This window comes from Microcaecilia unicolor, chromosome 2 (genome assembly GCF_901765095.1).
Source record: "Microcaecilia unicolor chromosome 2, aMicUni1.1, whole genome shotgun sequence".
Taxonomy (NCBI): Eukaryota; Metazoa; Chordata; class Amphibia; order Gymnophiona; family Siphonopidae; genus Microcaecilia; species Microcaecilia unicolor.
In genome coordinates, this window is record NC_044032.1 from 424,905,362 (window position 1) to 424,927,749 (window position 22,388).

At 45.4% G+C, this 22,388-nt stretch overlaps 1 protein-coding gene and 1 long non-coding RNA gene across 2 annotated transcripts in view; one reads left to right on the forward strand and one right to left on the reverse strand.

Moving 5' to 3' along the window:
* The window catches only part of LOC115461151, a 59,048-nt gene extending 50,034 nt beyond the window's left edge, over positions 1-9,014 (forward strand). The window contains exons 2-3 of the long non-coding RNA XR_003940669.1: positions 8,775-8,824; positions 8,926-9,014. This is a non-coding gene — a long non-coding RNA (uncharacterized LOC115461151). The remainder of the gene's footprint in view (positions 1-8,774; positions 8,825-8,925) is intronic.
* The window catches only part of MANBA (mannosidase beta), a 157,674-nt gene that overhangs the window by 52,125 nt on the left and 83,161 nt on the right, over positions 1-22,388 (reverse strand). The window contains exons 8-11 of the mRNA XM_030190756.1: positions 20,803-20,913; positions 18,130-18,281; positions 3,962-4,079; positions 1,076-1,162 (exon numbers count right to left, since the gene is read on the reverse strand). Coding sequence (XP_030046616.1) covers positions 1,076-1,162; positions 3,962-4,079; positions 18,130-18,281; positions 20,803-20,913 — 468 coding nt within the window. The remainder of the gene's footprint in view (positions 1-1,075; positions 1,163-3,961; positions 4,080-18,129; positions 18,282-20,802; positions 20,914-22,388) is intronic.

Below are 22,388 nucleotides of genomic sequence, written 5' to 3' on the forward strand. Positions count from 1 at the left end.
CGTTTTGCTGAAAACGCCCAAAAATCAAGTAATGAAAATGACCATTTTCAAACCAGAAAAATGTCTACCTTTTTTCTTTGAAAATGACCATTTCCTAGATGTTGTTGTGCTTAGTAAGTCTATCTTTTTGGACCATATTAAAAAAAAAGCCCAAGTGAAAAACACACAACAAAATCAAGCCATTGGGATGTAAGAGGAGCCAGCTTTCCTAGTTGACTGGCCACGCAGGCATTCCAACAGAGCAGTGGAGCACCCTAGAGGGCACTGCAGTGGACTTCACATAAAAGGTCCTAGGTACACATCTCACCATTACCCCCTTATATTGTATGGTGAGCCCTTCAAAACCCATGAAAAAACCTACTGTACCCAACTATACACCAATACAATAGCCCTTATGGCAGCACGTGTCACCTATAAGTGGGTACAGTAGGTTTTGGGGGGGGGGGGGATGACACTTTCCACCACAAGTGTAATAGTTAGTGTAGATGATGGGCCAAAGTCACCTTCTCTACAGTGCCACTGTCCACTAGGCTACTCTAGGAACCTGCTTGCTGCTCTAATAGGCCTGGAAATAACATCTGGAGCTGTCAAAGAGCCAGGTATGTATTGTTTCATTTATATATTTGGGGGGGGGGGGAGGTTCAGTGACTGCTGAAGGAGTAAGGGGGTGTCATTCCTTTAATCCTGCAGTGGTCATCTGGTCATTTAGGGCACATTTTGTGGCTTATTCATTAATAAAACAGGTCTAGACCAAAACGTCCAACTTGGATGATTTTGTTTTGTTCCATTATGGCAGAAAAATGTCCAAGTGTTAGGAATGCCCAGATCCCACTCTTAACAAACCCCATGATTTGAATGCACTTCTGATGTACTTCAAAGAAAAACATCTAAAAATTGGTTTCAAAAACACCAATTTGGACGTTTTTATGAGACAAACGTCCAAAAGTAGATTTATGCCACTTTTTGGATGTTTTTCTCTTTTGAAAATGAGCCCCTAAGTGTCATCAGCTGAATATCAGGCCCAATAGAGATTACACTGAATACTGATTCTCAAACCCTTTTTTCTGTAACCTACCTGATGTGTAACTTCTGCTCTGACAGATTCTAAGAAGCTTGGGTCAGTTGGGTATAGGGCACAAGCAAACATGAAATCTTGCCAGACCTGTGAAAAGGAAAACACTCTATTTCCTTGTTCTTCTGTTTAAAGCTACATTAGTACTGTGGCTGCCCGGTGCATTCTGTCCCCAGTGCAAAAGAGATGCAAGCAGAGTCCAAATCAAAAACAACCATAGCTTCTAACATTCCATTTATGTTTCAGTCAAGGGGTGACCAGAGCCACTTAGAACTTAACCCCAATGTTTCCAAAGTGATCCTTGAACCAGGGGAACAGAGAGCATATACAGCAATATTCACAACTTTCAACTTCAGACTAACAATCCCAGAAAAAAAAGCACACGGGGAATCTGGCTTTTTTTAACCCTCACCATCATCTGATTCCAGGAGGGAAAAACTGGGGAACAGCCCTGCCACTAGGCGGTGTAGACGTCCATCCTGGGTGGCAGAAATGTGGCACCACTAAACACAAAAGCCTTCCTCCTGCTGGTCCTGCTGCTGCCCCCCTCCTTACACACCTGCACCGAGTTAAAACAAAGTCAGCACTGCACAGGGCCTGTAAGTACAGGCCCACACTGAAGTGCTGCTGTGTTCCACTCCTCTCCGAGGCAGACTTCTTGTCAGAGGGAGGTAGGACATGACAGCGTTTTAGCACAGGTAAGGGGTTGGTAGTAACCTGGAAGCAGGAAGGAGTGGAGGTGCTAGACTTGAAGTAGGATTATAGAGGAAAGGGAGATGTTGGCAACCTGAGGAGGGGGGCGATACCAACAACCTGTGAAAGATAAGATGCTGACAACCGGAAGGGGTATAGACAGGAAGGGGAGACGCTGACCATGGGGGAAGGGGTGAAGTAGAGAGGGTGAGATGCTGGCCATGAGGAGAGGAGGGAAAGGATGCAGAAAGGGGGAGATGCTGGCAACCTAGGTGGCACAGGGAAGGGAAGGGTAGATGCTAAACCATGGGGATGGTAGGGCCTTGAGCTACCCCGGGGGGGGGGGGGGGGGGCAAGGTTGAAGATTCACCTACGGCATCTGATATCACTCAGCTGATTCTGGAAAAACTCTTTTCTGTGATCATGGGTCCCAAGTAAATAGACCAGATCCCCTCTATATATATTTCTATCACTATTTAAAACCTGAACATGCCTAAGGAAAAAACAACTGTGTTTCTGCTACATACATTATCCCAGATACTTTCAAGTAGTGTGTTTACAACCACAGTCACATGATTGATGCTAGTCCATTTGCTTGCTTCAGCAAAAGGTTTTATTGGGATTTGATAAACGTGGATATTTATAATTGTTTTCAGCACAACCAGCACTCTCCTCATTCCACTCTTTGCTGTGAAATGTGAGGGACATTTATTACCAGAAGCCTGCTTTCAGGCAACAAAAGGAAGTTTGTGAAAACCAGTTCATGGCTCCTAAAAGAATTACATGGAACTATTAACACTATCAGACCACCTTGAAACAATTTAAGAATCATTGCAGCATGCCGTATGCCTAAAACTGGCAATAATAATTATTATTCTTAAACATCATCCCAGCATGGTCTTCCATGGAACAGAAGTCAGGTCGGCTTTTGTCAGTTCAGAGACACTGTATGACATAGAGTGGAACGAGTAGCAGAGAAGGCACATAAGAAAAATATTCAGTTTTAATGCACTATGAATAGGGACTGAGGCTTTGGTATTGGGACATTCTGAAAACCTGCAAGCATTTTTTGTAGTTTAGAGCTGTGTCTGGCTGGTTAGACTGTTTTCTCTATCCTAATGCAGATGAAGAATACAAATCTAGGACAGATCAATGTAGTGTGAGACAAGTTAGGTTACTTAGGGTTTTAATGGTCATAATTTATTTGGCTTCCTCATTTCATTGGAAGGTGGCCCCTGACCCCCAAGCCTCAGAGAGACTTATGCCATTCAGCTCAAGGCTCCTCAAAGGGTTGTAAGAATTCTTCCCCTCCTTCCCTAATTCATGCAGGCCAAGACATATAATATATATATATATATACTATATATATATATATATATATATATATATATATATATATATATATATATAGATACGTGTGTGTGTGTATATATATATATATATATATATATATATACACACACACACATACACTTCAAATGAGTTTTTTTGTACTTAAAGGTCGATATTCAGAATAATTTTACTATTACATCACAGCGAATGGGCCATCCCCAGATTTCCAGGAACACTTAACACCACACAATGTCATTGAAAATCCAGTGTGACCTACATAGCACTCACCGGTTAGTGCCACAGCAGAGCTGGAAGGAGCTGGGAGTTGTGCGGGCACTGTTGATATCCAGTACTGATGCCCACATAGCTAACTGGGCATGTAGGACACATAAAGGCAGACCTAACGCTACACGGTTAGCTATGTGGGTATAGCACTGAATATCAACCATACTCACACACTTTCAGGTGCCGCTGAAAATCTAGAAATTCACTGCTGGAACTCAAACAGGACCCAGCTCTGAATATCTGGGTCTATTAGCCAGCGACGCTCAGCATTTCAAGAAACACAGACCACCGCTGCTGCCTGAATATTGACCTATTAGTAAATAACGCCTGTGTGTTCATTCAAATGCACTGGGGAAGATGGCAAACAGCAAAATGTTGCTAGTTTGAGATGAAGATTATTAGCGGCACCATTTTGCTGTTTGCCATTTCACCCAGTGCATTTGACTAAAAATATAACAAAGTGTGCTAGGTATTTTTGTGTAATTTTATTCTCCTACTCTTGCCAATGAGTCTTTTCTCACTTCTGTGCACAAATGAGAAAATACAAACAACAACTACACACTCAGACTTTTCTTTTACCATTATGCCGAGTTCATCACAGATGTCATAGAATTCATCCTGTTCGTACACTCCCCCTCCCCACACCCGGAGTGCATTCATGTTAGCCTCGACTGCAGACTGCAGAAGCCGCCGTAACCTGTGGAACAGAAAGACAAGTACAGAAAGCTTCAGCATCACCACATGGTCCTCAGTCGTTCCCTAGTACCACTGCCTGGATGCGGATGTAGTTACCCAGGAACACTCACACACAAGAAAACGTTAGGGTAGCCAGATAGAGCAGGCTTAGTCAGTCCTTGCTTTTATCTCACTGCAGACATGAAAGTGTAGTTGTAATTTCCTTAAAGAAATGCACGACCATAACCCCTTGCGTGCAATAGGGGGATAGAGGTTAAAACCAAGCCTGGCTCAGTTTACCCTTTTCCAGTGGCGTAGCAAGGGTGGCTGCCACCCGAGGTGGCTCGCCGTTGCACCCCCCCCCCCCCCCCCCCCCAGGAGTGCATTTTAACTGTTGGGAGGCTCCACGCCCCTTCTCCCATCTGTTCCCCCTTCTCCCATCTGAGTCTCCCCCCCCCCAACCCAGTGCCTACCCTCAGCTCCATCCAAAGTCCTCTTCTTCCTGCCAGCTCCCGCACCCTACCTTTACAAGGAAATCTCGGAAGCCGAGGCGCAGCGCCTTGCGTCTGCATGTAAAAGAAGTGTAGATCGTCTCATCGGGCCTTCCCTCACTCTGTCTGTCCTGCCCTTGCGGAAATAGGAACTTGCGTCAGCGGAGGGCGGGACAGACAGAGTGAGGGAAGGCCCGAAGAGACGATCCACACTTCTTTTACATGCAGACGTGAGGCGCTGCGCCTCGGCTTCCAAGATTTCTTTGTAAAGGTAGTAGGGTGCAGGAGCTGGCAGGAAGAAGAGGACTTTAGGAGCACCCCCCCTTGAGCTGACACCCGGGGCGGACCGCCCCCACCGCCCCGCCCTTGCTACGCCACTGCCCTTTTCACATATGTTCATCAAGACAATATGTATCTTGAAAATACTAAGAGAGGACATAAAGGGAGTGATTCTATAACTGGGCGCCATGATTTACGTGCTTAGATGCAGTGTGCTAAATTCTAATTTAAGGGTCATGGATTTGATATACTGCCTTTCTGTGGTACAACCAAAGCAGTTTACCTATTACAGACAGGTACTTTCTCTGTCCCTAGTAGGCCCACAATCTAAGTTTTTGTACCTGGGGAAATTGAGGGTTAAGTGACTATAATGGCATCCGGGCGCCAAGATTCCATTACAGAATACTAATGTAAATCAGCATCAACGCACCTATACTTATGTTTGACTTATTGTTGCTGTTCACCGCAATGAGTGAATTCCTTCAAAAAGGCAGTAAATAAATCCTAATAAATAAATAATATGTAGTGACACTCCCTAACACCATGTCAACAGCAAGCATACATGTGTGCGCCTAAATGCAGGACTTAGTGCATAACTTCAGCGTGGAGAAAAGATGGATGAGGGGAGATATGATAGAGGTCTGAGTGGAGTAGAACGGGTAGATGTAAATCAATTGTTTACACTTTCCAAAAATATTAGGGATAAGGGGAATGCAATGAAGCTACAAAGTAGTAAATTTCAAATGAATCGGAGAAAATGTTTCTTCACTCAATGTGTAATTAAACTCTGGAATTCGTTGCCAGAGAATGTAGTAAAAGCAGTTAGCTTAACGGGATTTAAAAAAGGTTTGGATGGCTTCCTAAAGAAAAAGTCCATAGACCATTATTAAAATGGACTTGGGGAAAAAACACTGCTTATTTCTAGGATAAGCAGCATAAAATGTACTGTACTATTTTGGGATCTTGCCAGGTACTTATGACCTGGATTGGCCACTGTTGGAAACAGGATGCTGGGCTTGACAGACCTTTGGTCTGTCCCAGTATGGCATGTACTTATGTATTTATGTAACTTACAGTATTCTACAAATTAACCATATAAATGTTGGTCATGTCCATGCTTCACCTGTGTGACCCCCCCCCCCCCCTTTTGCATTTATGCACTGAGTTGCACATTTTATTTACAGAATAATGATAAGTGCTCACCTAGCACTTACATGGACAAGTGCACATTTACCCACATAAGTGCACAAATGTTGTTTCCATGTAGCCGCCAAGTTACATAACGGCCTGCTTTGTTTTTAAAATCTTAACTTGCATGGCTCCTTTTATCCCAGTTAATGGTGTTCCCCTCAGGCAGGGGATTCTTCCAGTTTCAGAGACTGTTATTTAGGGAAGGGAAATGGGACTTGATATACCGCCTTTCTGAGGTTTTTGTAACTATATTCACAGCGGTTTACATATATTCAGGTACTTATTTTGTACCAGGGGCAATGGAGGGTTAAGTGACTTGCCCAGAGTCACAAGGAGATGCAGTGGGACTTGAACTCAGTTCCCTGGACTCGAAGGAGTGGCCTAGTGGTTAGAGTGGTGGACTTTGGTCCTGGGGAACTGGGTTTGATTCCCACTGCAGGCACAGGTAGCTCCTTGTGACTCTGAGCAAGTCACTTAACGCTCCATTGCCCCAGGTACAAATAAGTACCTGTATATAATATGTAAGCCGCATTGAGCCTGCCATGAGTGGGAAAGCGCAGGGTACAAATGTAATAAAATTAAAAAAACTCAATTCCCCAGGATCAAAGTCCACTGCACTAACCACTAGGCTACTCCTCCACTCCTGTCATTTAAGGCCATTTGTTATAAGAAGAGACTAACACTATCTTTTTCTTATAAAGCAGTCCAGATCTAGAGTGATCTTCCACTATTGATAAAGAAACTGTGTTCTTATTCTGTTTTTCTTAAATGTTTAAAGACTTTTTTGTTTCATAAGTCTTTGACTAAATATCAATGTCATTGCACTCTTGTATTGATAATTTCATTGTAAACCACTCTGGACCCTAGTTCGGGGATAAATGGTTAAGTGTTTAATTAGAATTAGAGAGGGAAAGTGTATGTGAAAGTACCTATTCATGCTTAAAATCAGCGTATCAGCTTATTATAAATCATTCCAAAATCCTACACCTAGCAGTTAGTAAGGTTCAACTTGGAAAACAGACAGATTCCTACCTAGTGGTGGAGCAATAGCACAATCCTAACAGCTAGAGGCACATTTATTTTCTTTAAAACACTGTCTCTAAGAAATGTATCCCTGCCGAGCACTACAGAAATGCCAAAGTAACCAAGGGGCCCTTTTACTAAGCAGCACTAAAAAGTGGCCTGCATTATCCCCAGCGCGGGTCTTTCCTGTGCACTAAGGCCACTATTAGCACTGCCAGGAAAAGGCCAATTTTCTTATTTCTACAATAATGGCCACGTGCTAATTTTCCCATTAGCACATGGCCATTACCCCGTGAGCACTTACCAACACCTATTTTGTAGGCGGTAAGGGATTATGTGCAGTAGCGTACCAAAGGCGGGGTGGTCCACCCCGGGTGCACGTTGCAAGGGAGTAAAGGGAGCAGCCGCGCAGCTGTCAGCTCCACCGGTTCCCTGCTCCCTCTGACGTTACTTCCTGTTCCAGGGCAGGGAACCGGCGGAGCCGACAGTCATGCAACTACGTACTGCACCTCCTGGCCCTGGAGTAAGTGCGATGTGCCAGGGAAGGGTGGGGGGGGGTGGAGGTGATGGTGCACCGGGGGGGTTGGTGATACGGTGGAGGAGGTGGTGATGCAGCAGCTGATCTAGAACGCCACTGTTCATGCGCTAACCAAGCAATAATAGGTTAGCATGTGGCAATGTAGCTGCACTACACCAATTAGCACACAACACCCCTACTCTCCATCCAAGACCCACCCCCAGCACTAAAAAATAAATACTATTTTTTTTAGTGTGTGGGTAGAGTGCGCACATGCAAAAACTACCGAGGGTCACGTGAGTGTGCCCCCATGGTAGTGCATTTTAACCTGCGGTAAGCATGCATTAATGCTTACTGCAGCTTACTAAAAGGACCCCCAAGTTTCTAGCTTGTTTCTCCCACACCAGGCCAGTCCTTTTTGAGGCAGCTCAAGATGCACGAAAGCACCTGTAATGCTGATGTCAACTGGAAGTAGCAGCACTACAAACCCCACAATGCACTGGGCTGCAGGTTCATATGCCCAGACAGGCCAACAGTCACCCTGCAAACACTAACAGTAAGAAAAGTGCCTTGATCGAAGCAGACTGCAGGCAGAACTCCTCGAGATGGCCAACTCATCCTCTACACATGCAAGGAGATGAATAAATAATGACATCACCTGGGGCAAGCATCACAACATTTTATTTTTTTTAATTGTGCCCAGGCAGTTTGCTCTTCTTCCTTTAGGCGCCCGGGGCAATTGGAACCTGGTCTGGAATCCTAGCACCACGAAAAAAAAGTATGATCTTAATAATTTTGGTTTTAAAATTCAGGCAAATGAAATATGAACCACTGTAAACAGTTATTAACTGTCACAATTGAGCTCGCCCCATAGGAATAAGTGAACAAAGCAGCTCTGAACACAAGTGTCACAAAGAACTACTAGAAAGAAAGACAGTAAAGCGCTCCTGGGCAGATTCCTGGACTGATGCATTGAAAGGCTTTGTCCTGTTAAAACAACCAAATCATTGCTTAGAACTGCAGATGCTGCTAAAGTATGTTTTTAATTAACTGGATTACTGGCTCAGAAACTGGTGATAGGAAAAGGAATTCACTCAGAAGAAAGAAGCGAGTAGTGGAGTGCCTCGGGGATCTGTCCAGGGTCCAATTCTGTTCAATATTTTTATGAGTTATATTGTCAAAGGATTAAAATGAAAAGTTTGCTTTTTTTTTATAGATGACTATGAGACACCGGCTCTATACGCGTTGCCTGTGGCCCGTGTTCAGGTGAGTGGAGGGGTATTCTGAGGCTTTTAACTTGGGACATGTAACATGGCAGGGATGCTCACTATCTCCTCTTTTGTTTAGCCTAATGGTGGAACCTCTAGCTGTGCGCATATGTCAAACACCAACTATTCGTGGGCTGAGGATGGGGTTAAATGAATATAAGATTTCTCTCTTCATGGAGGACATTCTACTCTCGGTTACGAAGCCTGCAACATCTTTGTCTCTTATAATACAGATTCTGCACAATTATGGTATGTTCTCTGGCTTCAAGATGAATGTTATAATAAATCAGAGATTTTAAATATTAACCTGGAGGGTCACAGAGTGTCATTATTACGTTCCTCTCTGCCTTTTGGTTGGGCAAAACACTTTATTCGGTACCTAGGAGTTAATATATGTCCTGATTACAATGATCTATTTGGATACAACTACATGGTGGTGCTTCAGGAGCTTTCTTTAACTTTAGATAGGTGGCATGGTCTAACCCATACTTGGATAGGACGTGTGGCTATTTGTAAAATGATATTGTTGCCCCGCTTTTGTACTTGTGTCAGATTCTCCTGGGGCCTATACCACAGTGGGTACTGGGTAATTTGCAACATAAACTATTTCAATATATTTGGAGGAAAAGACCGCCACGGGTTTCCAAATGGGTATTAATGAGAAGACAGCAGGATGGAGGCTTGGGATTTCCAGATCTGAGGTGCTACTATTGAGCGGCTCAACTCTGTTCCTTAATGGCCTGGGGAATGTGTGCTCCTAGGCCTTGGGTGCGCATTGAGGAGGCCATGTTGGGAGTGAATTCGTGTCAGCACCTCTTATGGACCTCCCTGGAATATATGGTGTATCTTGAACCCTATTATCCATAGCTCTTTGGTTCTCTGGGTTCGTTGGTTTTGCATCCTCCTTTGGGGGGAATATACTCCACGATGTTGCTGTTTTAGCTCCTCTTCTTGAGGGCTGGGCTAAGCGAGTGCTAAATCGACGGGAGCAGAGGGGTCTGATATTTCTGACTCACATCCTTGAGGATGGGGGACTCTTGAAAGCGTTCTCAGAGTTACAACATCCTTTCCAAGTAGATGGGTGTGATTGTTTTGTGTATTTACAACTTAGACACTTGCTGGGTAGCGAATGGTATTGGGAGGGATTCCGAGTTCATTTGACCCCTTCTGAGGAGTGCATACCAAAAGGCATTCGTCAGCCAAAAATGATGTCATCCTTGTATGATCTCCTACAATTCCCACAGCATCAGCAGATACCCTCCTACGTTAGTCAGTGGGAGAAAGATATTGGAAGAGCATTGACTCCATAGGAGTGGAAGAGTGCATATGCCAACTTATCTCGTCTCTGTCTCTGCTAAACTTCAGGAGAACGGAGCTAAGTTGCTATACTGCTGGTACAGACCTGCAATGATAGCCCGTTTCTGACTTAAAATTGGTGAAGGAGTGCTGGAGGGGATGCGGGGGAGAGGGGACCTTTTTTCATGTATGATACGAATGTCTTTCTAACAAATCCTTCTGGACTACGTGGGCTAGACTTTTCTCAGTTATGCTTTCTACACATGTAATGGCAGACCCTGCACTCTTCCTACTGCAGAATCCACCTCAGACTTTGACCCGGATATTATACAGGTACTTCTTTCATGCTTGGCGATAATTCGCTGTGAGGTTGCAAAATGTTGGAAAGCTGCATTACTTCCGATGGGGTTACAGATTAGGCGGTCAATGTGGGATGCTTATTACCTAAGTAAACTTACTGCACAGAAGAGAGGCTATGGGAGAGCTTTCCAGCACTATTGGAAACCTTTTCTTGATTGGTATCACTCTTGTCTCCTTGCAGTGGGTAGTCTTTAGGCTTAATTTGGCTGAAATGAAGGATTGATATCCTATACCTTCTTTTCTTTTTCTTCCTCTTAGTTGGGGCTTTTGTGGGAATAAAGTTTTTCATTTCATGATGAATATGATTGGGGGGGTGAGGGATGGGGAAGGGGGAGGTTTCTGAGAGTTATTTTTTTCTGATGTACTATCGATTGCAATGTTTAATTACCAAATCCTAGTTGGATTGTTGGATTTGTAAGCTTGTATTGTGGCTTGTGTAATGTTTCATAAAATTCAATAAATACAAAATTTAAAAAAAACAAAAACAAACAAAAAATAAACAGGGAGGTTAGATTGTGAGCCCTCCAGCTGCACCATTCTGAATCAATTGAAGCTGGTGCAGACCCTTTGTAGTCAGACCACTGTAGAGTGCATTACAGTAAACCAGTCTTGGGATAAGATTTTCCTTCTCGATGTAAGGAGGGAGGCAGCGTAGTTGTACTAAATAATAGAAGCAGATCTTGAAAGTTGCTTGAATTTGGGGAATCAGAGTTAAGTGTTGAATCTAACTGTATTCCAAGGTTCCTGACGTCTGATTTGAGGGGGAGTTTGTACTTCCCAAAAGAGATTTTGATATCAGGTACGTGTCCACTTGTGTTAGGGACCCAGAGAAGCTTGGTTTTACTTGGGTTCAGGCAAAATTTGTTGTGCTTAGCCCATTCTTGAATTGATGTTAGACAGGTAATCAGCTTATTCCGAGCTATAGGTAAGTCAGGTTCAATGGGTATGAGTAGCTGCATATCATCCGCGTAGATGTAGAACTGTGTCCACTGACTGAATCAGCTCGGCTAGTGGTTTGAGGTAGATATTGAAAAGAACAGGTGACAGTATAGATCCTTGTGGTACTCCACAGGTCAATGCCCATGGTGGCAATGAGGTGCTGCCAAATATTATGGATTGCTGCCTGTCTGATAGATAGGATCTGAAACACTTAAATACTGTTCCATTGATACCAGTTTCTGCCAGTCGTGCTAGCATGATATCATGATCCACAGTGTCAAAAGCTGCTGAGAAATCTAGCAGTACTAACACCGAGGTAAATACCATCTTGGTTTCTATGAAGATCATCTAGTAGGGATACGCAGGGGCGTAGCTAGGTGGGGCCATGGGCCCCTGCAGATTTAGCCCTGGCCCCCCCTGCTTTCTCCCCCCGCCGCTGAACCTCCCCCACATTTCACCCCCCCCCTCTCCCGCCACCACCAACCCTCCCCCGCTGTCAGGTATCTTTGCTGGCGGGGGTCCCCAACCCCCGCCAGCCGAAGTCCTCTTCAGTGCCGGTCTCCGGTGCATTGCTGATCTGGATTCTGTTTCTGTGAGTCCTGATGTCCGGATGTCAGGACTCACAGAAACAGAATGCAGATCAGCGAATGCGCTGGACTCGGAGACCGGCGCTGAAAGGGACTTCGGCTGGCGGGGGTTGGGGACCCCCGCAAGCAAAGGTACCTGGCGGTGGCGGGCTGGCAGTGACAGGAGGGGGGTTGAAAGGGACTAGGGAGGGGCGGCAGCGCCGGGGAGGGTCAAAAGTGGCGGGGGGGGGGGGGGTCGGCGGCATCAGTGGGGGCTAAAATGTGCCCTCTCACCTTGGGCTCTGGAACCCCCTCCCGCCGAAGTCTGGCTACACCCCTGGGGATACAAGGACTGTTTCTGTTCCATAACCAGATCTGAATCCAGATGACATGGATCTAGCCAGTTTCTTTCTTCTAGCCAATCATAGAGCTGAACACAGACTGTTTGTTAGGATGTTGGATACTGGCTGGTAACTTTCAAGTTTGTCATGGTCAAGGTTGCTTTTCTTTAGCAAATAGTGAGCCACTGCCCTTTTTAATGCTGTTGGTAGTTGCCCATTAGAAACAGAGGAGTTCACAATTTTAGTGGCACCTTCTCTAAAGCCCATACTTGCCTGCTGAACTATCTTTGATGGGCAGGGGTCGAGGGAGTAGGTAGTTGGTCGAAGGTCTCTTAGGATTTTGTCAAGGCTCTCCTCTGTTATTGGGTTAAAAGTATCCCATATATCTCTGTCAGGAGGGGGCGAGTTTGTGCACTCCTGGTTAACTGATTGGAGGCTGAGTCGGATTGCCTGTAAATCCTGGCGGAGACTTTTAATTTTGTTGGCAAAGTATGCAGCAAAATCATTGCAGTTCAGTTTTGACTGGGCAGGCTGGCTCTGTTGTGAGGATGGCACATGTGGACAGTCCAAGGCCTCTAGGAAATTCTCAATGGTCAGCTTTTTTTTTGTATCTGATCTCCTTCCAAACTCTGGGAGATGCCATTTGTTTCAAGTGTTCAATTAGGGAAAAGTTAATTAGAAAATGGTCTGACCATGATAGAGGTGTTATTTCAATACTGCTATCCCAGAGCTCTGATGTCAACCACTTTGTACAATACCAAATCTAGTATGTGACCCTTTTTGTGGATTGGAAAATTGATCACCTGTCTGGTGATGTCTGGGGATTCGAAGTGTAGATTGAAATTTCTCATGATCACCATCCTAGGGTAGTTCAGGGTCACTTGAGCAATCAGGTCTAGGAGTTCTTGCACAGATAATGTGTTGTTACGAGGTGCTCGGTATAACATGAGTAGCCAGATTGGTTTCTCCTCTTCAAGCTGGATTAAAAGAGATTTTGATTCATTTAGCTGGGGGATGGAGATTCTGCGGTGTTTGATTATATCCGAATCAAGACTGCTATCCCTCCACCCTGACTTCCTGGTCTTAGTTGATGTTGGATATTGAAACCTGTTGGGCACAGTTCAGCCAGTTGTAAACCAACACTTTCATCTAGCCGGGTTTCACTTATTCCTAGGATGTCAAGATGCTGTTCATGTATGACATCATGGATCACTGGGGATTTCTTTGCAGCTGATCTGGCATTCACCAGTCCTATAGTTCCCAAGGGTGATCTGGGGATGCTGGTGGTAGCTTTGGTGTGGCATTGAGGTTATCTTTTAAGTACTCTTATGTAGGTGTTTGACCTCTTGCACTTTTGCCTTCTCTTTGGTTGGTAGGTATTACAGTTTCCTCTCCCACACACCACTGGGATCCCTGATGTCTCTTGGTCTGCCAGACCAAGGCACATTCTTTTTTGTCAGCAGCTAGTTAGGCAAATTTCACTGGGTGGCATTGCAGTCCACCCTGTGGATCAGCAGTCATACTAGTTGGCAATGTAGGATTATGGCTTTAAGTAATCAACTGCTTTTTAAAGTTGTAAATTCAGAGCAGGCCTGGGAGATCAGACTTCCAGTAATAGAGAAACAAATGGCTGTACTTAGCACTTCTATGTGAATATCTTTGGGAAACTTAGGCCCAGATGCACAAAACTTTAACGACCCTTTAACGAAGAAATGTTCAACCGTAACATGCATTAAAGGCCATTTTCCGACGACGCTAGCAGCTAACGAAAACAGAATGCAAACGAGTCACTTTCAATTGAAATGTGGACAATTCGCAATGCAATAACCATACCGACGATTGCAACGAATCATTTACATAGTAACATAGTAGATGACGGCAGAAAAAGACCTGCAAGGTCCATCCAGTCTGCCCAACAAGATAGTTCATATGTGCTACTTTTTGTGTATAACCTACTTTGATTTGTACCTGTGCTCTTCAGGGCACAGACCGTATAAGTCTGCCCAGCACTATCCCCGCCTCCCAACCACCAGCCCCGCCTCCCAACCACTGGCTCTGGCACAGACCGTATAAGTCTGCCCAGCTCTATCCTCGCCTCCCAACCACCAGCCCCGCCTCCCAACCACCGGCTCTGGCACAGACCGTACATGTCTGCCCAGCACTATCCCTGCCTCCCAACCACCAGTCCCGCTTTCCACCACCGGCTCTGGCACAGACCGTATAAGTCTTCCCAGCACTATCCCCGCCTCCCTACCACCAGCCCCGCCTCCCGATCTTGACTAAGCTCCTGAGGATCCATTCCTTCGGCACAGGATTCCTTTATGCTTATCCCACGAATGTTTGAATTCCGTTACCGTCTTCATTTCCACCACCTCCCGCGGGAGGGCATTCCAAGCATCCACTACTCTCTCCGTGAAAAAATACTTCCTGACATTTTTCTTGAGTCTGCCCCCCTTCAATCTCATTTCATGTCCTCTCGTTCTACCATCTTCCCATCTCCGGAAAAGGTTCGTTTGCGGATTAATACCTTTCAAATATTTGAACATCTGTATCATATCACCCCTGTTTCTCCTTTCCTCCAGAGTATACATGTTTAGTTCAGCAAGTCTCTCCTCATACGTCTTCTAACGCAAATCCCATACTATTCTCGTAGCTTTTCTTTGCACCGCTTCAATTCTTTTTACATCTTTAACAAGATACGGCCTCCAAAACTGAACACAATACTCCAGGTGGGGCCTCACCAACGACTTATACAGGGGCATCAACACCCCCTTTCTTCTGCTGGTCACACCTCTCTCTATACAGTTTAACAACCTTCTAGCTACGGCCACCGCCTTGTCACACTGTTTCGTCGCCTTCAAATCCTCAGATACTATCACCTCAAAATCCCTCTCTCCGCCCGTACCTATCAGACTCTCCCCGCCTAACACATAAGTCTCCCGTGGATTTCTATTCCCTAAGTGCATCACTTTGCATTTCTTCGCATTGAATTTTAATTGCCAAACCTTAGACCATTCTTCTAGCTTCCTCAGATCCTTTTTCATGTTTTCCACTCCCTCCCGGGTGTCCACTCTGTTACAGATCTTAATATCATCCGCAAATAGGCAAACTTTACATTCTAACTCTTCACTCACAAATATATTGAACAGAATCGGCCCCAGCATCGATCCCTGAGGCACTCCACTACTCACCTTTCCCTCCTCCGAGCGAATTCCATTAACCACCACCCTCTGCCGTGATATATTTACCATGAGGTCAGAGCTGTCGTTAAGGCCTGAGCTGTCATACAGACACTGCTCCCCGCTTCTCCCTGCAGCATAAATATCCAAGCTGGCATGTTTGAAAATAAAAAAACCCCACACAAACACGTGGCTCCCCGCTTCCCACTGAATAAAATTGAAAAAAAAAAAAAAAAAAGCAAAAAAGGATCAGGAGGGGGCAAAGGCGCTCGTCAGGAGCGTCCTGTATGGACACCCTTGCCCCCCCCCCCCGCCCGAGGTCGACGCTGCTCCCCGCTTCCCCCTGTATTAAATAAAAGATCAAAACAAAACTCGAAACTGTAGCAGCCACGGCCCCCCTCCCTTCCTCCCTCTCTATTTCTCCTCCCACACAGTTCCACCTCCCACCAACCTCCGCCCTGTGCCCCACCCCCATGAGGTCATTGCCGCCGCTCCCCCCTCCACCGGACCCCCCCTCCGCCTTACCAGGTCCACGCAGCGCCTCTCACCTCTGTGTGAAGGTGCTGCACGGGCAAGAACAGCTGATCGGCAATCGGTGATGCCTCCTCCAACGTCCCTCCGTTCTTCCTGGGCCTGCCCTCCTCTGACGTAGGTTACTTACGTCAGACGAGGGCGGGCCCAGGAAGAATGGAGGGACGTCGGAGGAGGCATCACTGATCGCCGATCAGCTGCTCTTGCCCGTGTAGCATCTTCACACAGAGGTGAGAGGCGCTGCGCGGGTCCGGTAATGCGGAGGGGGGGGTCCGATGGAGGGGGGAGCGGCGGCAATGACCTCATGGGGGTGGGGCACAGGGCGGAGGTTGGTGGGAGGTGGAACTGTGTGGGAGGAGAAATAGAGAGGGAGGAAGGGAGGGGGGCCGTGGCTGCTACAGTTTCGAGTTTTGTTTTGATTTTTTATTTAATACAGGGGGAAGCGGAGAGCAGCATCGACCTCGGGCGGGGGGGGGGCAAGGGCGTCCATACAGGACGCTCCTGACAAGCGCCTTTGCCCCCTCCCGATCCTCAGCTTCTTTGACATTTTTTGGCATGCGCAGAGCAGCCAGCATAACGCTTGGCTGCTCTGCGCATGCTTTATGGGCAGATTAATGACGGGGATTACACTTTTTTAATGCATTTGACTTTCATTTACCAAACCGAACATGTGGGACTTGTTTTTTTACTGCATTCTTCATTTTTTCAACTTCGGTAAGGACTTTTACGTTTTTGATTTTCTTACGTATGGTTGATGCATCTGGGCCTTAATGCAGAGGAGGCTGATGGTAGACTTAGTTTCAAGGGAATGTAACAGATTTAGAATCTTAGAAATACTTATGTAGTTAAAATCAAACTTAAACTCACGGATTGTAGGTATGCACTTCGTAGTTTCTCGTTCCGATATCCTTGGATGGTTCAATTGATGCAGGTTGCTGTAGGCTTTTCTTTGTTGACTAGAAGGAGGGTTAGATGCATAGCAGCCAGCTTTGTGGGTGATGTGGGTGCTTGATAGCCCCCAATATTGAGAGAATTCCTTGAATGTGTCTAGGGAGGGGTTATTTTCATTGGGCTTAGCACCCTGAATAATTCTGAAAAGTTGGCTCCTATGGTTAGATGTAAATATAGATCCAGCTCAGATCACAGGACATGAGGAAGTTCTTTGTAATATGAAGGGAAGATAAAAGTTTCCTTCCTCCAGCCAAATAGATGAAAAGTTCAGAGTTAAATTGAGGACTGGTGCCTCAACACAGACTGAACAGAAGTCTGTAAAGGTTTGAGTTGTAAATAAACAAAAAGTGTATGATTAAGGTGTAAATAAGCAAAAAGAGTATTACTTAGTCTAAGTTGCAGGAGCCTGAAGTGAACACAGACAGCCCAGCTCCTCCCCCTTTTATAGAATATGCTTTAATGTTATGTATTTCGGTTGTAAACACTCAAGTGTACAGTATAGGACAAAGGTTTTCAACCTGTCTCCAGTGCATGCAAATCTCTCTCATGAATATTCATTGTGGATATCCTGAAAACCTGACTGGCTGGGGTGCCTCCAGGACCAGGTTTGGGAACCACTGATGTAAAACGTTCTGCATACAATAACATAAAATTCATATTTAATACAACCTCCCTACTTCTTCCGTCCATCCTTCTAGCCCTTCCTCATCACTGCCTTTCCCTTTACCCACAACTGACCTTCACCACTCTCTTCCCACACCCCTCAACCTCACTACTCTCTCTCCCAGCTCTCAACCCCACCCCAGCAGTTTTTCCCTTTCATGCTCTCTACTCTTTCCCAATTCAGTTCTACCTCTGAAGCTGCCGATACTGCCCCCTGGTGGGCTATCCCCACCCACTCCCCTCTTGCCATCCAAGGCTGCATTTGCTCCCTACAGCTCCACGTGAACTAGTGATACTCTGCTTTCCTCACTCAGTTGCCTACTAGTAAGGCAGCCAGTCAAATGTTTTGGGGAAATTTTTACTCTATATTTTGCAGGGGGGAGTTGTGTGCCAATTCTGAATTGCATGGTGGAGCAGAATTCCCCTAGGAGTAAGCTAATAGGTACCTAATAGCCTCTTCTATTAAAAAGAACTTACACATCAGAGGTAACTCTGTCTTGGAAGGAGTCCGCTGGAATCCAGTTAGATCCCTTTATGAATATGGGAAGGCTGTTGATTCTGAAATAGAAACTCAGACCTGGGGATCCCATGATTGGTTCCTGTACGAGCTCCACCGTCCGAAAATAAACCTGTTGGCAATCACAGCCATGACATGCTGATAGCGCTACAGACATTCACAATAAGCAGCAAGCTTTCTAAACAGTGATCTATTAGCCCTACACATCTTATAATGGCAGCAAGAAAGGCACACAAGCCTAAATCTGAAAGAAACAAACACTTTTTGGTTAAAATCTATTTTAGTTCTATTCTAAAACAAAAAAAAAAACAATCTGGAGTAAAGCATTTTAACAGGTTTTATTTTAATGCGCCTCTTTGCAAAACCATGTTCCTTAATTTTTAAATAACCCCTTTTAAAAGGTTTGTCCCTAAAGCTTAGCTAAGCCTGTTAAGGAAACACGGGCAGCAGAATGGGGTGGGCCAGCCACCATTTTGCTCCACACGGCATCAGCAATGACAGCGTTCGGGAGATGGGGGAGTTTGTTAGGCCCTTCCAACTAAAAAAAATGTTCCTCTGCCTTGTAAGGAAATACCCTTCCTGCTTCTCCCTCTTCCTTATCTTGCCGAGAATGGAGGAATAAAGATATTCAACAGCTAAGAACAATGCAAGAGATACCATTGAGGAAATGGCCTGCATCAAGTTCAGAGGCTATGCAGGGACATTTCTGCTGCCCTTATTTTTGCTACAGAAAAGTACACGTTGTCTTCTGTGACCCTCATGAACCTTGTACCGCATTTGAACACTTAAAGTCAGAGGAGAGTATGATGTTTATAATTTAAATTATCAGCATAACTAAAAGCCTCTTTTATCAAGCCAAGCTAGCAATTCCCAGTGTGGTAATGCCGATAAAGCCCATTCACTTTGAATGGGCTCCATCGGCATTGTCGCATGGAAACCTCTTAATAAGAAAGGCCCTAAGTAATTAAGCTACAGTCTTTAAGGGATAAAGAAAAATATCCCTCTACTTATGAATCTCACAAAATGAACATAAAAGCAGATTTGTTTTTCCCTCAGACTCAATGCAGATCATTCTTATTCCCACAACAGTTGAATAAATGCTCTAGAAGACTTTAGTAAAGAAGAAATCCGCATTTTACAAACAAAGGAAACTTGGGAATGAAGGGAGGCTCAGAGGAAATACAACTCTACTTACAGAGTATCTGACGTCTGAGGTGATAGAAACCACACTAACAGAATTTAAATTCACTGACAGATTTGAAGCATTGTTGGGACAGAAAGGCAGGGCAACAGTAAGAGCAGGTGAAGGAAGCACACAGAGCTTAAGTGGACACAGAAGCAGTCAGGTTGGGGGGAGAAGGAGAAGGGGAGTGGGTGAGGGGCAAAGTGGGTCTAATCTGCTCCTAACCACTATATTACTGTTTTGAGGAACTGGCTCTTGATCCTCAGTCCCCTCTTTAAAATCACAAGACTAAGAAATGCATTGCTTATTTTGAAATATGCTGGATCATGCTGACACCAAATCATTTTACAAATTCAGACCACCTTGTGCCTGCACTCCTTTATGAGCTACTTTGTACATTTAAACTACGTAATGGAGAAGAAAACCATCTGGCAGGTCCCTGAACTAAAAGAACACATCTACCTGATCACTGGATCTCACAAAATGATTAACCCTCCACTGAGTGCAGTAACAGTAATGCACCACATCAGACGCATTTGCTCATTACAAGTTCCCCAGTGGGAAATCTCTTCTATGTGAAATGATCATAGATTTTAAATACTGAGAACCATGGACTTTCCTGTGCAAAAGATTCAAAATATAACCATAAAAGTATGTTGCTGTCCACAAAAACATACTAGATGATGGCAGATAAAAACCTTTATGGTCCAAACAGTCTGCCCATCAAACTCATAGCATATGGTATGAAGCAATACTACATATGCATACTTGATCTCGATTTGCCCTTACCATTTGCAGGGCACAGGAACCGTAGAAGTCTACCCGGCACTTGCCTTGTTCCCCAACTATCGAAGATGTCATCAAAGCCCCACTCCAAACCATCCAAATATGCCCAGTTACGGTCAGGGACCACAGAAGTCTGCCTGGCACTGCCTTTCCTTCCCAATTAATGTAACCAATCACTCTATCTACACACTGCATTACACAGCAGCTTGGCTTTCCAGGACTTCCTGAAGAACTATTTTAGAAAGTTACCTTTACAACTAGTGCAACACACTATTACCTTGGGCAACACAGCAACAACGTTTACTAAAAAATTGGGCTATAACCTGTATACTTTTATCAGTGGTGGCAACCAACTTTCATATCTGGGGGGAAATGGGGAAAAGGCATGCAAGGAGAAATAACACTAAGATAAAGAAAACCAAGTAGGAAAGAAAAGAGTCCAGAGCCAGAAATGCAAGAAGTTGTAACAATGGCTTAATCATTTTATTTTGTTGTGGACAATTCTTTTCTGTACTAATTCACAGGGCTCACAGCACAAGTCTGAATCCTCCAATTAACTTACTTAGAATGTTCTGGTTTGCCCATCTCTGCGAAATACCCAGAGAGCTACAGTTCTACTTTTGAGTCAAGTGGGCGCCCCATTCTTATGAATCAGGAACGTTACCTTTGCCAGTTTCTTAATATGGTAGCCACCCTCAAAAATGAAAGTTATTGTCAGGTTGTATCCAGATTGGTTTCCATGCCCACTTGGCCACCAAGTCTCCACAGTAACATCCTACAGAAAAATAACAGGTTTGACAATTAGCAGCCAGACTGTCACTGCAGAGAAAAATCAAGTCCATAAAAGCTGTGTGGCAGGCTGCTAAAATGCTTTGACATTGCAGATGCAGACAGAACATTCTGGCCATTGCTCCAGGAAACAGATGACAAAGTGTAATAGTAGGTGGTTCATTCAGAGATTCAGATCCAGTGGCATTGGGATGGGTGGGCAGGAGCCCACCTACTTTGGGCTCAGGCCCACCTAAAATTGGTACACCCTTACTATGTATGGCTGGGGGAGATCCCCAAGCCCCACCAACTGAAGACCTCCTCCTGGCCAGTACTCTTCCAAGCTGGGAAGCTGAAGACAGTGTCCTCAAGCCACCATTGCCAGCACCTCCCCCACATATGCTCAGTTTTACTGCATGTGTAAAAACTGAGCATTCAAGGGAGGCCAGCAGTGGTAGCTCAAGGACACTACCGCCAGCTGCCCAGCTTGGCACATTAGTAGCTGCCAGAGGAAGAGGTTTTCAGCTGGTGGGGCTTTGATATCCCTGCCAACTCAAGCATTTATATTTTGAATTTGGGAGGAGAGGAGTGCTGGTGACGCAGGGAGCAGGGTGAGGAAGGAGGGCAGAGAAATGCCCACCCACTTTGGGCTGAGGCCCACCCAAAATTAACAATCTGCTATACCACTGTTCTGATCCAATGGGATTCAACTATGAGCTTTTAAAGGTACATATAAAGCCTAAGAACAAGGGAGGAATCAGGGTCTTTCCTTGCCTAGAGGGATGTAGAGAAGCAGTAAGTGGAGAACTCCACCCAGGGGCCTTCTAGAGCCTTAGCTCCTTCTTCAAGAGACTAATGGGCAGATGATTAGAAGCAAACGTGGGCGAAGAGGCTATTAGTGCCATACTAGTGCCTGCGTTTGCTACCGCCCCATGATCAGAGCCCCTGAGCGCATGAAACAATGCGTTCACGGTCTCCGAACGCAACTAGCATGCAAATGCATGCTAAACAGGGCTCTCAGCGCAAGTAGAATGCAAATGCATGATAAACCTATTCCTCCCCAATGATCAGTGACAGTGTGCCAAACATTAGCGAACTGTCTATGCCAAACCCTATGCCAGCTCAGAGCTGGCATTACAGTTTGCAGACCATAGGGGAGGAATAGTGAACCCTGTCCAGCATGCATGCTACCAGGGCCCCCATTCTCCCCAATACAGCCCCCCCGCAGAAGCCCAGACCCCCCCCCCCAGCAACACCATATAAGGTGTGAAGCTCCGCCCAGCGCATCTCAGGATGCACTGGGCAGGGCTAGGTGCCACCATTTTCGAGGCGGAGCTGCTGGAAGAGGAGGAAGTCTATCTCCCTCCTCCACCAAAAGGAATGGGGGGCGGAAAAGAGGGCCACTATTACACAGATCGGGGGGGGGGGGGCTTTGATTCACGGCCCACTGGGCCACCAGGGCTTTACTTGGGGTGGGATGCT